This window comes from Sinohyriopsis cumingii, chromosome 9 (genome assembly GCF_028554795.1).
Source record: "Sinohyriopsis cumingii isolate HCF-2022 chromosome 9, ASM2855479v2, whole genome shotgun sequence".
NCBI classification, from domain to species: Eukaryota; Metazoa; Mollusca; class Bivalvia; order Unionida; family Unionidae; genus Sinohyriopsis; species Sinohyriopsis cumingii.
Genome location: NC_142969.1, coordinates 119967099 through 119981852, shown reverse-complemented (window position 1 = coordinate 119981852; position 14754 = coordinate 119967099). Strand labels below are relative to the sequence as shown.

Here is a 14754-nt window from a genome sequence, read left to right as displayed (position 1 = left end):
AAGTTTTATGTAACAGTAGCTTGAACTGTCTCGCACAACGTCTAAAATATTTTAAATGCTGAACCTATCTGATTGGGCTTTATATAGTACACTGCTTACGTCAGCTTCAGCAGCCGCCTGGCATTAGTATAATAGGCCTACACATGTATAGTACACTGCTGACGTCAACTTACTTCAGCAGCCGCATGGCATTAGTATTGCATTGCATCAGAAAATGATGCAATCAACTGTGGATGATGTGAGCATGATGGTATTATGCAATGTTACATCATTATTCCGGATGTTGCTGCAGTCCTACTGGAGAAATTTACACAGTGAAACATAGAAAATGAGGTATATGAATATCTTCAAAACGAGAGCCAATACAAATTTTTCACGGTTATATTCGTGTTCGGCACACCAAAATACTACAGATTAGGGCCTTTTCAAGTCAGTAATGATTTCACTGTTGACCAGTGGTATTTAAAGAAATTTGTTTTAAAGTTGCTGCTGCACGAAGCATGCCGACTTTGAGGCTTTTACACTCCTGATAGACCGTGCTTCACGTGGATGAACCCTTAACACAGAGCTGGACGAGAAAATTACAAAAGTATGCCAGTGACCAATCAAAGATTCATAATAAATATTTATATAGATTTTAATTTACCAAATGAAACTCACGATCCATATCCTAATGTAATCACGGTGTCGACAAAAGTTAGCTTTTGTTAAAATTTTCAACCTTAAAAACATATCTCAGTGTTTCCTTGAACAACAGCTTTGCTTTTCCTTTCCCTAGTCTGAAATTTAATTATATCACGACTTTTCAATCCATAGTTAACATTAAGATACTTCAAACTCAATTTCACCTCTACAATGCCTATCCTTGTACATGACCTCGGGTCTCCAGTTCTCACGAGGGAGCTTTGCCTTATCACGACGTTCTGCCCTGCCAGAGAGGCCAGAGTCCAGGTCAAGATATAATTTTGGTAAATTATACGATTCATAATATTAACTAATTCTTCAAGATGTTTCGTTTGGCGGCCATCATTGCAGTTATATTGGTGTGTTATGGCTACCCAACAGCCGGACAGCAGCTTTCCACGGTAAGGACTGATCAACAAGAACTAGCAGATTCCCTATTGTCCTTAATAAAAGATGAAGAAAAACTGATAAGAAGCCTGGGACACGAGGCGGGTGTACTTGAATGGGAAATGAGCGAACTCAAAGCACTCAGGAAGAATGGCTGGTATATGTTCTCATGCTCAAAGTAAACGTCATTTGTAACATGTGCATGCAGTATAGTTGTGCACCTACAATATACGATAAATATCGGCTTCACAATAATAACTTTCCAAAAGAAATTAGAGAAATATTTTCTTGGGTAGGGGAAAATATATACAATGCTTTGATTATTGTATGGGAGATTACTGTTGGATTACTTTCTGTCTCGTATAAATAAATTAATACAAGTTTTAATCTTCTCACCTTAAAATAAAATCCCGTCCATAATATTTTCAAATATTTAGGAGTTGTCCGTTGTCATTTGCCTTTAGTAACAAGTTCAGACAACCTGGTTCACATTGCTGCAGTCTTACTTATAACTTACAAACATAATGGTGGGAAGTTTACTATAAATGATTAATATCTGTTTGCTACGGAATGAAGGAAGAATCTCAGAGAGCAAGTTGTTTAGGCATGGTCATTTCTAGTTTTATCGGGTATCGTGCCTTATTAGAAGCATAATACTTAATAAAACTTCACGTTCTCAAACTTTACAAGTTGCAATACATTTTAGTACAAACCTTTCGTATGTACCTCAGCCTAATTTAATAATTTATCCAAATAGGCCACTAATACATCACAAGACCTACAAGCAATTTCATCGAATGATTTGTTTTCATTGATAACCTTCATGTGAAAATCATTCCAATTTGTCCCTGATATTGAAAATGCCTCCAGTTCAAAACATAAATTACTTTCCTCTTGACAACTCAGTCACAGCAATCCGTTATTACCGCAAGTGGAAAAATCCCTAAATGTATTATGGTTGATTAATATTTTAGTGAATTAGGAGTATGCTCAATTGTTTATAACTATCTATTTTAAGGATTTCTTATACTCTCGTGATTGCTTGTTTGATTATTGGAAGTCGGTGCTGGGAAATAGTGCTCAGACTGAATAATTAGCCAAATACTTGGAGCAAATGTCAGAGAGTGAAGTGTGAGTTTTCATGATGTCGTGTTTAATTTTAGTGTTTTCAGATCAGTGTCGCATGAGTGCCCCTGCAGCTCAGGAGTCCGTATTAATATCCATTTGTGCGAATTAATTGTTTGACTCCATGTGCAGTATTTATGACTGAGGACTGTTATAATGCACAATGGAATCGACGAAAAGGGACTGTTCCGTCGTCGAGATGCGCCATTTATTGTATTAGGTGGTTGATTTGTATATTTTCACGGCGAGAAATACTGGCGCCAGGTTACGAAAACGTAATGAGGAGAAACCATGCAGTTGTGAGGTTGATAGGAGCTTGTGATGTAAATGTGTAGCTGTGACACTTGTGAGGTTGATAAAGAGCTGTGATGTAAATGTGTAGCTGTGACATTTGTGAGGTTGATAAGGAGTTGTGATGTAAATGTGTAGCTGTGACATTTGTGAGGTTGATAAGGAATTGTGATGTAAATGTGTAGCTGTGACATTTGTGAGGTTGATAAGGAATTGTGATGTAAATGTGTAGCTGTGACATTTGTGGTCATGTATTAATTTGATGAAAATTAGTCATAGTTTTGGACGCGTTGGAATTTCCAGTTTACAACAGCAGTTGTATAGAAGTCTTTTGAATCGAGGAAAAACATATGACTTCTAGCGGGTTTCATACCAGGATTGAAATCCCTTGGCAAAGAAACCCCTTTGGCATATTACAATAGTTTCATTTTTTGTACATTCACCGCAAATCGGGCTATATGCTCACATCTAATATATTGGACCTTTCCGTACCGCCAATATGAAAAATATAGCTCCCGAATGGGGGTGGGGGTGGTGTGACGAGCCTGTTCTTTTATTTCGTTAACGGAAAGGCCAAGATGATGAGTGTAGACATCAAACGAGTAATTCTTAACATCTTTATTTCGCTACAGAGATGGTTCTCTTTTTCATGCTGATGTGTACAGTTATTTTGTAATGTTTTTATTTTCTTTGTAGTCACATGCGGGTGTGATCCTTTACCAAACCCTGTCGTGTTCTCAGCAACCATGCCAAAAAATTTCACACTTATAGGCATCGAACAGGAAATCATATTTGACTCGATTCGTGTTAATGTTGGAAACGGGTACGACGTTCGTCACGGAACATTGACAGCGCCTGTAGACGGTGTTTATGAATTTTCATTTTCCGTGTACGTAGAGGTATCAGCTGTTGTGGGTCTCGACTTGAAGAAAAACGGAAATGTCATTGCGAGGAGTAGGAGCAGTCAGGACGGGTACGGATATTACAATATGGCGACCAATATGGTGGTTGTGGAACTGAAGGCAGGAGACGATGTGTGGATAGAGCATTCTACAGCGGACAGTAATATAATATTCGGCCGGAATATGACCTCCTTCTCCGGACAACTTATTTTACCATATTCTATTTAACAAGGATGATAACACTCTCCCCACACTCACAACAAATTTTGGCATCTGATTAGTCTGTAATATTAGCTAAGTCGCAGAATATTTTGTAATCTCAGGCCATTGTATATCAGTTCATTGTACAGAATTTCGCGTCAATAAACGAATTTTGAACCTCAGAGGCTTCAATCCGCTTCTGCATATTCTATACCAGTAATCTTGTCTTTCTTTCTTACTTGCAACATCAAATCAATAGCTAAGATTTTAGCTGAAATTTGTGGTATTTTGTGCAGGTAGTGTTACGACTTTCGCAATAACCGACATCTTTCTAACGTTACATTTGACGTAATGTGTGGATGTTAAATAACATGATCGGGAATAAAATTCATAACATGTTTCTTACACGTTTTATTTTCACCAAACCTCTGGTTAATCCTAGTGAAGATAGGCAATACATCTTGTACCCATGCTTCCGTCTCCGACCATGCGCCTTCGCACTACAGCCTATTCTCATGTGCTCTCCGCGTCTTCTTCTCTCTCGAATCTTCCAGTGGCGCCCTATCCCATCCCGAAAGATTCCCTAGAAGCCATTGTTCTAAACCTCGTCCGAATTTCCTAGAACTCCTTTTCCTTCTCTTTTTTAAGAGTGCACATTTTGCTCAGAGTACGTGATGTTTCTTTAATCAAGTCAAACACTGTACTGACTCTTCCGAAATGAATGTAACAGGATAATGTCTGATTCCGTGAGAAACTCGCCCAAAATTTGGCTATCTTAGTTCTGACTGGATACCGGTTTTCTCCTTGAGAACTGTCTGGGGTAGTAGCACTGATATATTCTAATATCGCGTTTTCCGGTCTCTAAGCCTAAGCCACCGTACTCCGTCGTGCTAATATATGTATTTACATGCGATATGAATAGAACGAAATCTTAAAGAGGATACAAGCTACCACGAACAAGAATATACAGCACGGTATTCGATTATTCTATTTATCTAACTTAACTGTTTCGGCACTCCTACTCATGAAATCAGCACCTAGTTTATGTGTGCCCCTAACGTATCTGGTCTCTATTCGGTACTGCTGTAAGAACAGCGACCACATCATCAGGCGTCCATTCGACAGCTTCGCTTGTGCGAGATACGCTAGTGGCTGATGGTTGGTCTCCAATATAAACTTCGCCCATACAAATATCGCTCCAAGCATGATATATCGAACACGTTTCCAAGGCATTCCCTCTCCGATACGGAGTAGTTCTTTTCGGCCGCGGTCAATTTCCATATGCGACGGAAAAAACTACCACTGCTCCAAGACCTGTATCACAAGCATCGGTGTGTAATGCAATGTCTTTGGACAAATCTGGAAACGGACAACATCGTCTGATGTCAGTATATCTTTCAAAGCTTGGAAGGCGTGCTCATATGCATACCTCCAAATAACCATGTTCGGGGTCTGTTTCCTGGTAAAATCAGACAACGGTCCTGCAAACCCACTAAAATTGTCCACACACCTACTTTAGTACCCGGCCTATCACAGGAATGACCACATCTCGTTCTTTGTTGTGGAGCGGGCGGATTTTCGCAGCTGCTCTACCTTAGACCTCTCTGGTAACAGTGTGCCCTGGCTCAGCGTGTCTCCTAAATTGTCTAAGGTCCGGAATCCGATATTGCACTTTGATGGACGAGCCGTCAATCCAGTTTGACACTACTGCTCTAAGACGTCCGCTAGTAGAATTAGGTGTTCACTCCACGTCTTCGTAGCTAGCAGGAGACCGTCCATTAAGTTGCAAACACCCCTATCCCGCAAGGGTCCGAATAATTTTCTTATCATCCTCATGAAGACCCTCGTCGCATTCTGGACTCCAAAAGACATAACCAACGTATCCTCGGGGGTAGCAATCGCAAGTTTGGACCTATCCTTTTCTCTTACGAGGATTTGCCAATAACTCTTGCACAAATCCATGTTTGAAAAAATATTTCGCCCTTGACACGGAGGCGAAATTTTATTCTCTGTTAGGTAGCATTTCAAACTGAAATTCTGTCACCTGATTCAGTTTCCTATAGTCAACGAGGAAGCGATGTGTGCCATCTTTATTCTGTACGGGGAATCGGCGGGTTCGATTACTCCCAGAACAATAATTACACCAATTTCTTCCCTTAGAACTTGTTGCATCGCGTGGGCAAAGGATAGGATTACCTTAGAACTCCCTGGTCGTCCACTAGCTTTAAACTGAACTCGGTATTGACGTTCTCCCTGGTAGTTCCGTAAATACATCAGAATATCCTGCCAGCAACATCTCTATCTCCTTCCGCTTCCTAGTCAGCATTGGGTCACACTCCACATCTGAGGGTGCCTCAACCTTTGTCGATGGACAGCTCGGAACGGTGTGTGCGTTTTCCGGGTCTCAATCAGTGTCCTCGGTGACGATCGTGGCAACAACGACATCGCCAGTGGGCTCTCGTTCTCGATATTTCTTAAAGAGATTGGCGTGGTACAGTTTATCCTTAGTTGGTAGCCGTATCCGATAGGTTTGAACCCCAGCCTTCTCGGTTACGACGTACGGCCTCTCCACGAAACTTGTAGCCCTTTGTGTTTTCGGGGCAACAGCAGCAACACCTTGTCTCACATCTCGTGCTGGCGTGGTTTAGAGCATTTGGGGAGACTTCGCTTGCTCGAGATTCTTACGTACCAACGTACAAACGTCCTCCAGTTTGTTACGTAAAGATATGTTATTATTTGTTTCATCGTCATCGTTTTGCAAATAATTATCAAAGCATATAATCAGCAAATGTACCATCATATATATATATATATATATATATATATATATATATATATATATATATATATATATATATATATATATATATATATAATTTTGTTTGTTTATTTCTAAAATAAGACACATTAGTTATTCTACTGTAATGATAATACCTAGTTCAGTACTCAGAATTTATTATCCAAATTCACAACGTTTTCTGTATAAATGGGAAGATACTAGGTCTCTCTAAAGTGCAGTTGATGCCATCCTTTCATTCTAATAATTGCCTTCATACGAAGTAAGCAGTCATAAATGAAAACAATTATATTTCAGAAAACTAACATGTTCACTTACGAAACTAAATAACTATTGCAAAGAAGTAATTAATAAAATTGTGAACATTTGAAAACCGTTAATCGAGCGCAGCGAACATATAAGAGCCCCGCTTATCACTTTTCACCATGTATTTGTGCAATTTATAAATATAAATTACTTTATATAACAAGTGGCCTTAAGGAGGAATCAAAGGGGATAAAGACATGTATCAAGTCTCAGAACAAACTCAAACGTTATTAATTATCTTCTACATCAAAAACTATTTTTTGTACACGTACGTTAGACAATTTCCTTTGATTTCTGAAGATGCGTTTAGTCATAAATAATCCGATTATGACAATAGACGCCTACATTGAGGCCAGAGAAGAATAGTTACTAAATATTTGTCTTACTACTGACAAGACATCCAAGCAGATCACTTAGCAAGAAATTCTAATATTGTTCCACTTGTTGTGAAATATTTTTCTTTTTTATTTGTTCGTCAAAAAAATATAACTTTAATTTAACATCAACCTGGAGAGCAAATACTTTAAACATAATGTAGATACATAACACAATATCCCCTTCTCTGTTTATTCAGACATTTTTTAATTAATGTTTAGACAACATTAGGTACACGGGTGGCTTGCATGCGATGATCGACTTGTCAGCAAGATGGTAGAATTACTCCGACACATTTGCATACAGGTATTTCTAACTGTACCGGCGAACATATATTATGACAGTGTATATTCTGTTGTGGATCAACACAACCCAAAATGGATTTCTGAGTTGGGGTGAATTTGCGAAATATAGGGCAATGAAATTGTTTCTTTATTGAAGATTAAATAAAAGAAGACAAATATGTGAAAAATGTAGCCAAAAATAAAAGATGACAGTTTACATATTTAGTCTTTCATAGGCGAATCGCCATGCATTTGAAATGAAGACTGATATCATAGGGACTAACTGTAAAATTAGTATTTTCGCTAGCTGTGATTCTTTTAAGACTTTTAAAGGAATCAAATGTGCAAATATTATCTACATGTCAATAGAGTTATTTCGTATGAACTAAATTGGTCTGAGCATAAGATCAAATATCTCCCCCAGCACTGCAACTCCACCCCCCCCCCCAATAAACGTCAAATGACTTATTTAATCGAATTATCTTCGCTTGTTTTAGCCGAACTCGTACTCTTTATGGTACAAGTTTTGCTTAGACGTATACATATTTCATATGGAATATCTCACGAGATCAGAAATGAGTAGTCTTCTAGTGCATTGCTTTGCAGGATAGCAGTAATTCATTTAATATATAATAATATGGCGGCTACTTGATTTCCATATCATTCTGCCAATCAATACTTGTCCAGATAAAAATAGTCCTGAGCTAGTAGTATTATGTTTGCCTTGCATAAAATTTAGTGAGGAAAGTCAGTAACATATATTTAAAGCTAAGATCATGAGGCAATTTTGAAAATAACAACTAAAGTTTGTATTTTGTAGGTAAGGTCACATTTTAAGACCAAGGTTCAAGCAAAACTCTCAACGATATAAGCTCAGTGTTTTTTGAAGTAATGATTTTATAACAAAGAATTCAACCATTCACAAAATTTGATCTTGATAACAATTTAACCACAGAAATGTAAAATAATGGACAAAACAACATCTATTTACGATGCCCGGTATTTAAAATAGATATGGAGAATACCTCTCCCTATCTCCCTTGAATGTATCAAGACCAGTTTTTATTTTACATTCTCCGCATCAAAGAAGTGGATTTTAAGTGCTGTCCAATCTGGCAGCAAGCCTTTATATGACCAGAAATAAAGATTTGGTAAAACTTTGCAAGAAACACTTAACAAATCCGTGTAAAATGTTTGTAGTTGTGAGAACTGCTATTTCCAAAATATCAGTTCTGTAATTTAATTTATAGCTTAACATCATTGACTAACTTATATCGTGCAATTGACAACTTGAACAGTTTTCAAAATGATATCAAAGATGACGATATGATATCAAAAGATCTTGGTACTTCTCTGTATATTTTAATTTAAGATGGACTGGCCTTAATCTGCAACGTGTGCTAGTTTGAAAACATTGCAACAGATACATGTAAAAAAAATATAGCAAAATCATTAAGAAATAAGAACTCCTGAAAAATGCTTGACAAAACTAAATTATGCACCAGATGGTTTGTTGTTGATGCATTTGTGCACCGAGAAGACTTGTTACACAATTTGTGATTACTAGAGTTGCTGGTTACGAGGGAACAAAGCGTTAAAATAAAATATGTTCAGTATTTATTCACTGATGAAGATGGCCATCTTAAGTGATTCAAAAGGGAACGTATATATTTTTTCTAGAAAAAATTTTGTCTTCCTTAATTTTTAGACATGCTTAATCTGGCAATCATGTATTTAGTATTTGTCCACTGGTAGTTTTCTTTTATAATCTGGATAGCTCCAAAAGCAGGAGAATCTATCATCATGCCAATGAAATCTATCTCTCTTTTATTTCTCCTATGATAATAAAATAATAACAAATAAATGCGAAATGCAATCCAGGTATTCATTCCATATTCGATACCAATAGATTTCTAGATTCTTTTTCAGCAAGCACAATAGCTGCATGTATCATGACTGTGAATACAATTAGCTTCACAGAATATGCATTTAAAAAGACATGGACCATAACTGTATTTTCTGGTAATTGACATTTAATTATCAATATAGATATAACGGGGGCAACTTGTAATAACACTAACCAGTCCACTGGAAGCATCATACGTTTGTTGGAATTCACTCTGTTTTGCATCTAACGTATTTGAAAAGGAAATACGTTAAGCATCTTTCGAAACTCGTCATGAACCTCTGCAATTTTCTCACATGGACAAATACAATGGCATTCAGAAAAAATATGACATGTTCTACATAAGGTGGCGCTCACCAGATAATATGTACTTTTGAGAGAGTGACGTATGTAAGGTGAAGTAGTTCGCATTTAAAACATGCACAGTGGAGAGAATGTTTGCATACCTCTATGCTACATCAATGTAATGTGGATGATATTTCTTTTGGATATTGTACTTTTGGAAATTTTACATGATTTAAGCACACTGCTAACTAAAATGACTGCTCCCTTGTGTTAAAAAATCAGTCTGAATTAGTCTAAAGTACACTATACATAGCAGCTATTAAAATAGGGAAAATGAATTTTGCCAGACTAGACAATACCAGCTTCTGAAAGTGCAATGAATGAATTACCAAATATATAAAATGTAAAAAAAGTTATGGGCTCTTTTTTATACAAATGACCTCTGAAGTTCAGGAAGTGAAAATGACCAAGTAGAGCTAGCACTTTTTTGAAAGGTGCACATTTGAAGTAAGGCCAAGCTGTATACTCTATAACCCATAGTACACCCATCAATCATACACCAAAATAAAGGGAATTAAAGGTTCTTTGCATTATACCTAAGATATACAAGGTCTTTTTTAAATAGCCAGTATAACCATTGAGGAAAGCCGGGGACATTCTTTTTCTTTAAATTCCTAACCCTATGCAAAATGCGAAACTGTATAGCGCCACCTAAATGATAGCTTCTTGAAATGGTCCATGAATAGTACCGAAAGTGGTTTTTATGAAAATATCGACGCACATCTATTTCATATCATCACAGGTACCAGTAAGTAGTAATATGCGGCACTGTAGGCATCTACAGGACACTAACATTGCGCCATAGGTTAATAAACGTATAATCGTAATACGTTGATTAGGAGAATCAAATTTACAGGCTTTCTATCTTACTTATATTGAAATATTAAAAATGTTATATAGACTCTTTCTCGTACCATGAAGAGGAGCCGATACCGGTTGATGCTAACTCAGTAATTTTTTAATTCCCCATTTTAGAGGATAGCTATTGTATATACTCGCTTAATTCTACCATTCTTTCGCAAAACGTCCGATGCAACAGTTTGTGCCGGTTTTTTTTAGTATTTACCCACTTGGAGAGGAAAGTTGCTGACGGGAATAACTTTGTACATACATGCACGTTAGTTATACATTTTTCGTTAGGATTGTTTGTTTAGTTCTGGGTTTTTGCCCACCATATGAAAACTGTTGCACCTGGCATCATAAAACTTAGCGAGAACTTGACTAGTACTATCCTCTTATCGTAAAAGTAGGTAACTATGACAAATATATCATATTTCACTGACTCTAGTTAAATGTTGAGCTTTAGGTTTATTTATTATGCTTTATTCATGCTATATCATCAAATTAGTACTACAAACACAGAACAGAAGAACGTAAATGTGCCTGCATTTCAAATCTTAATGACTTCGGTTACGTTTTAACCTTTAGCCCATGACTCAGCACCACACACATAATCTTCATTAGAACTGTACATTCATCACATTGCAGGTCACTGTAGCTCATATTTAACACATTAACTGAATGTGGTTTAATCTAAAACTGTTCATTCTAGAACCATCAAAGTAGATGACTGTATTATCTCTATTGGTAACTCATCGTTGTAACAAAAAGTCACTGTTAACTACATTTTACATTTCATTAGCTCATGACCAAATGTGTTTGTTACTGTTTTACATGTAATTGTGAAAGTTGGTACGAGGATGGATGTTAAGGAGTCCGAGATTCTCATTTTAAAAGTAGGCACTCGGAAATATTTTTCACACTCCGTTGTGTTCGGTTGATGTTTGTTATTTTTACTGTTGATTCATTAAATTAGATGATCAAATACATCTGTCTTAGTAACACAATAACCATACAAAATGTAAATGTGGGCCCTTTAATACATATTTTACTGACTTAGTTTCAGCTTTTTCATTTAGCTCAAGACCACATACAATGTTTGCATGCATGCTATATATTTTCTTACCTGCAATCATGAAACGTTGTGAGGGTATTCATTTTGATAAGCACTACACCTTCCGTTCAATACAAGGTCATTATGGCCCATATTATAAGATTCATTGACCTATGTTAAATTTTATATTTGATGTTCATTGTTTCAGGCACTGCTCATGCCAGAATCGTAAAACTGTTGATGATATGCATCACAGCTACTACCATTCCAAAAACAAAAGAAGCTCACAGTGACCTGTATTTCATCTTACTGGCTACAGATAATTCTTTCTGCGCTTTAGTTCATAACTAACTGAAATTTTTTCATGCTGTTTGCGTACAGTCCTACCTAGAATAATGAAGCTTTCGTGGTTGGATGGATCGTGACAATCCTTATTACAAAAATATATCTTACGAACATATCTCATGCTTCAGCTACTTTATTGAAATTTTGTATTTAAAGTTCATTTATTTGGTTTTACTTATCTTCCAATCATGAAACGTGATGATTGGATGGTTACCGGTTACTACTAAATCTTTGCAACCAATGAAAGTAAATGTTACCTATATGATTTACTAACATGGGTTAAGTATTTCTGCTTGTTAGCACATAGGTTCCTCCTTGCTTACTCATAAGGATATTTGCAATTATTGCAGTTCGAAGTAGGAATAAATATGTTCATTCAGTGGTAAACATTCCATATTAATGACTATACGTTGCATATTAGAACAAATTACCCTCAACAAGGCAGATGTGGATTGCACATGTCAATAAGGATAGGAATTAAATGAGTGTATTGCAAATACTGTTTTTATAGCACATTAAGACTCAGCTGTAGTGGCTAATCAAGGTAATTATTGATGCGTGATATATGTTTGTACTACATGCTGTCATTTCAAGGTTACTCATGGTCTGTGACTTTCACCAAGTAAAATCTGGCTTCAAATATTGTACAATGATCATAGCTTCTTAGCCGGATTATAAGAATACTAAATAAAAGAAGATTAAAAAACAACTTTAATCTCTGGTTTCTATCAACTCATTATTACAGTACCTCTGCTTTGGTATCATATGAAAGTTTTTTTTTTTTAAATTATTGTATGCATTGTCAAGTAGGTATGTAGGTATATTGATTTCTTTGTTTAACTGATATATGTACAATACTGGCTATTTAGTGTCGATATATTTAAATTTTAGACAGATTAAAGTTAAAATATGAAGAGTAAAATCTTTAGTTAGAAAGGTTGCTGACATTTTTCTGTTAATATCACTTTAGTCAGAAATTATGTTTCGCATGATAATAAATGTTCAAAATGGCTACACTCTGGTTTTTCTTTGGTTAGTGTGGCGCGGCTTTAATATCCGCGACGATGCGATATAATATAGTGCGTCAGATACATATTACAGTACACGGAGAGGAACTCGTAAACACGTGATAAGAAAAAGAGTTGACCGTATGCCAAAATCATCTGTATTTTGTTGCCATTGTGACAATGTACGGACAGTATTACTTATTAGTATTATTTCATCTGAGGGTAGGGGCCGTGGTGACCCCAATCATACCCCGTTTCAATGAACAGCAAGCATTAAAATTTTTGTGATTGTAATTTAAATGGGTTTCTTACCGACTTATCGTCTGCTTTGGAAAATTAGTTATATTTAAAAAGATATGCTATTCACATTTCTTTTATTTAATTGATTATTGTCATTCAACAGATCTGTTATTAACAAGAAATATTCTATATTTTAATGTACAGAGATTAGTGCTCACTTGCATTTTAGCAATACACATTTTTCACTAAGGGCTCGATTTTACTTATCATCTTTTGCTGACTGTCTCCGATTAAATATAATTTGCATGTAAATATATGTAATAAGTTACATTTCCAAACTGATAGGGGCCCTGAGTGGACGAGTGGTCTAAAGCGTTCTTCGTTACGGATCACTGCCATCTCACCTCTGTCTGCGTGGGTTCGAGTCTCGGATTCGGCCAACGTAGGTATGTGAGAAGCTTGCCAGTAACTTCTCGTGGGTCGGTGGTTCTTTCCGGGGATTTCTCGGGTTCTTCCTCCACCATAAATACTGGCCGCCATGTATAGCCTATCGTGTGCTGAAAAATGGCGTTAAACCCTACAACAACAACAATCCAAACTGATATAGTGCATAGCTCTTTAGTAATCTTACCATGGGCACAAACTATAAAGTGAACATTTACTGATTGATCTGCAACTTTTACCCTCACCTAGACAGGTACGAGGCGAAATGTTATTTTTCAGGAGGGTAAGTATATAATAATCCAATTCCCTTTCGCCTCAGTTCTTCCCGGGTACACTTTCTATTAGGCAATCACACAGGTTAAAATTCGGGCACAAAAGCATTGTGCCAGTGTGGTTCCAGTATATGTCAGTTTATCGTTCAAGAATATTTCTGTCTATTTCTTAAGGGGGTGGGTGGGTCAGTAACTTATGCATATTTTACAGCCAAAAACTTTCAAACAAAATATTCAGAAATTATGGGCGAGAAATACAGGTGACTTTAAGCTGGTTAGATTGCGTACTCTCTTTGCACATCTGCCGTCCAAAGTTGTATCAATGGTGAAGTGTTTGCCATTCATGATACCGTAGTAGTATATGGAGCCACTCTAGCGACAATGAGACTAGCGTTCAAAATGGGTATATCAAAATTGGCAACAATGGGACCTTAACATGGGGAATACATGGCCGGGACTGTCGCGACAATGTGACTTTAACATGGGAATACAGGACTTCTTTAGCGACAATTGGACTTGAACGTTAAAAATGAGTATATCAAAACTGGCGACAATAAAACTTTAACATGGAGAATACAGGACCGGCACTTTAAAATGTTTAAAATGGGTCTATCAAAATTGGTGGCAATGGGACCTTAACATGGAATGTCACCTGAAAGTCAATGGGAATTGAATATTGGGTGGCGTCATGGGATTTATAGGGTCAAAACATTTTATCGGGTAAAATGTATTTGTAGGGACAAAGGGTTGATAGGGACAAACATAGGCACACTGAAACAAACAAATACACACACAAACACACTGAAAAGAGGACACAAATATTCAAAAGAATGACTCACACATATAATAGAGACTCGAAAAAAGAAAAGTTTATTGTATGGGTTCAAAACAATTATTCAACTATATACATGGGCTCTTTGGCCTGTGCTTTGGTCAAAGCACTATCTGT

General features: G+C 36.7%; 1 protein-coding gene across 1 annotated transcript; it reads left to right on the top strand.

Annotated features, from left to right (window-relative positions):
- Nucleotides 1–871: 871 nt before the first annotated feature.
- On the top strand, nt 872–11848 carry LOC149792589 (complement C1q tumor necrosis factor-related protein 3-like). Its single transcript, XM_089969587.1, has 3 exons — nt 872–968; nt 3184–3549; nt 11706–11848. The coding sequence occupies exons 1-3, from the start codon at nt 872–874 to the stop codon at nt 11846–11848; spliced, it is 606 nt and encodes a 201-aa protein (XP_089825713.1).
- Nucleotides 11849–14754: the final 2906 nt, after the last annotated feature.

Coding starts and splice junctions, on each gene's coding strand:
- LOC149792589 (XM_089969587.1), top strand. CDS start 872: ATGACCTCGGGTCTCCAGTTCTCACGAGGGAGCTTTGCCTTATCACGA. Junction 969..3,183: donor CAGGTCAAGATATAATTTTG/GTAAATTATACG, acceptor TTTTCTTTGTAG/TCACATGCGGGTGTGATCCT. Junction 3,550..11,705: donor AGAGCATTCTACAGCGGACA/GTAATATAATAT, acceptor TCATTGTTTCAG/GCACTGCTCATGCCAGAATC.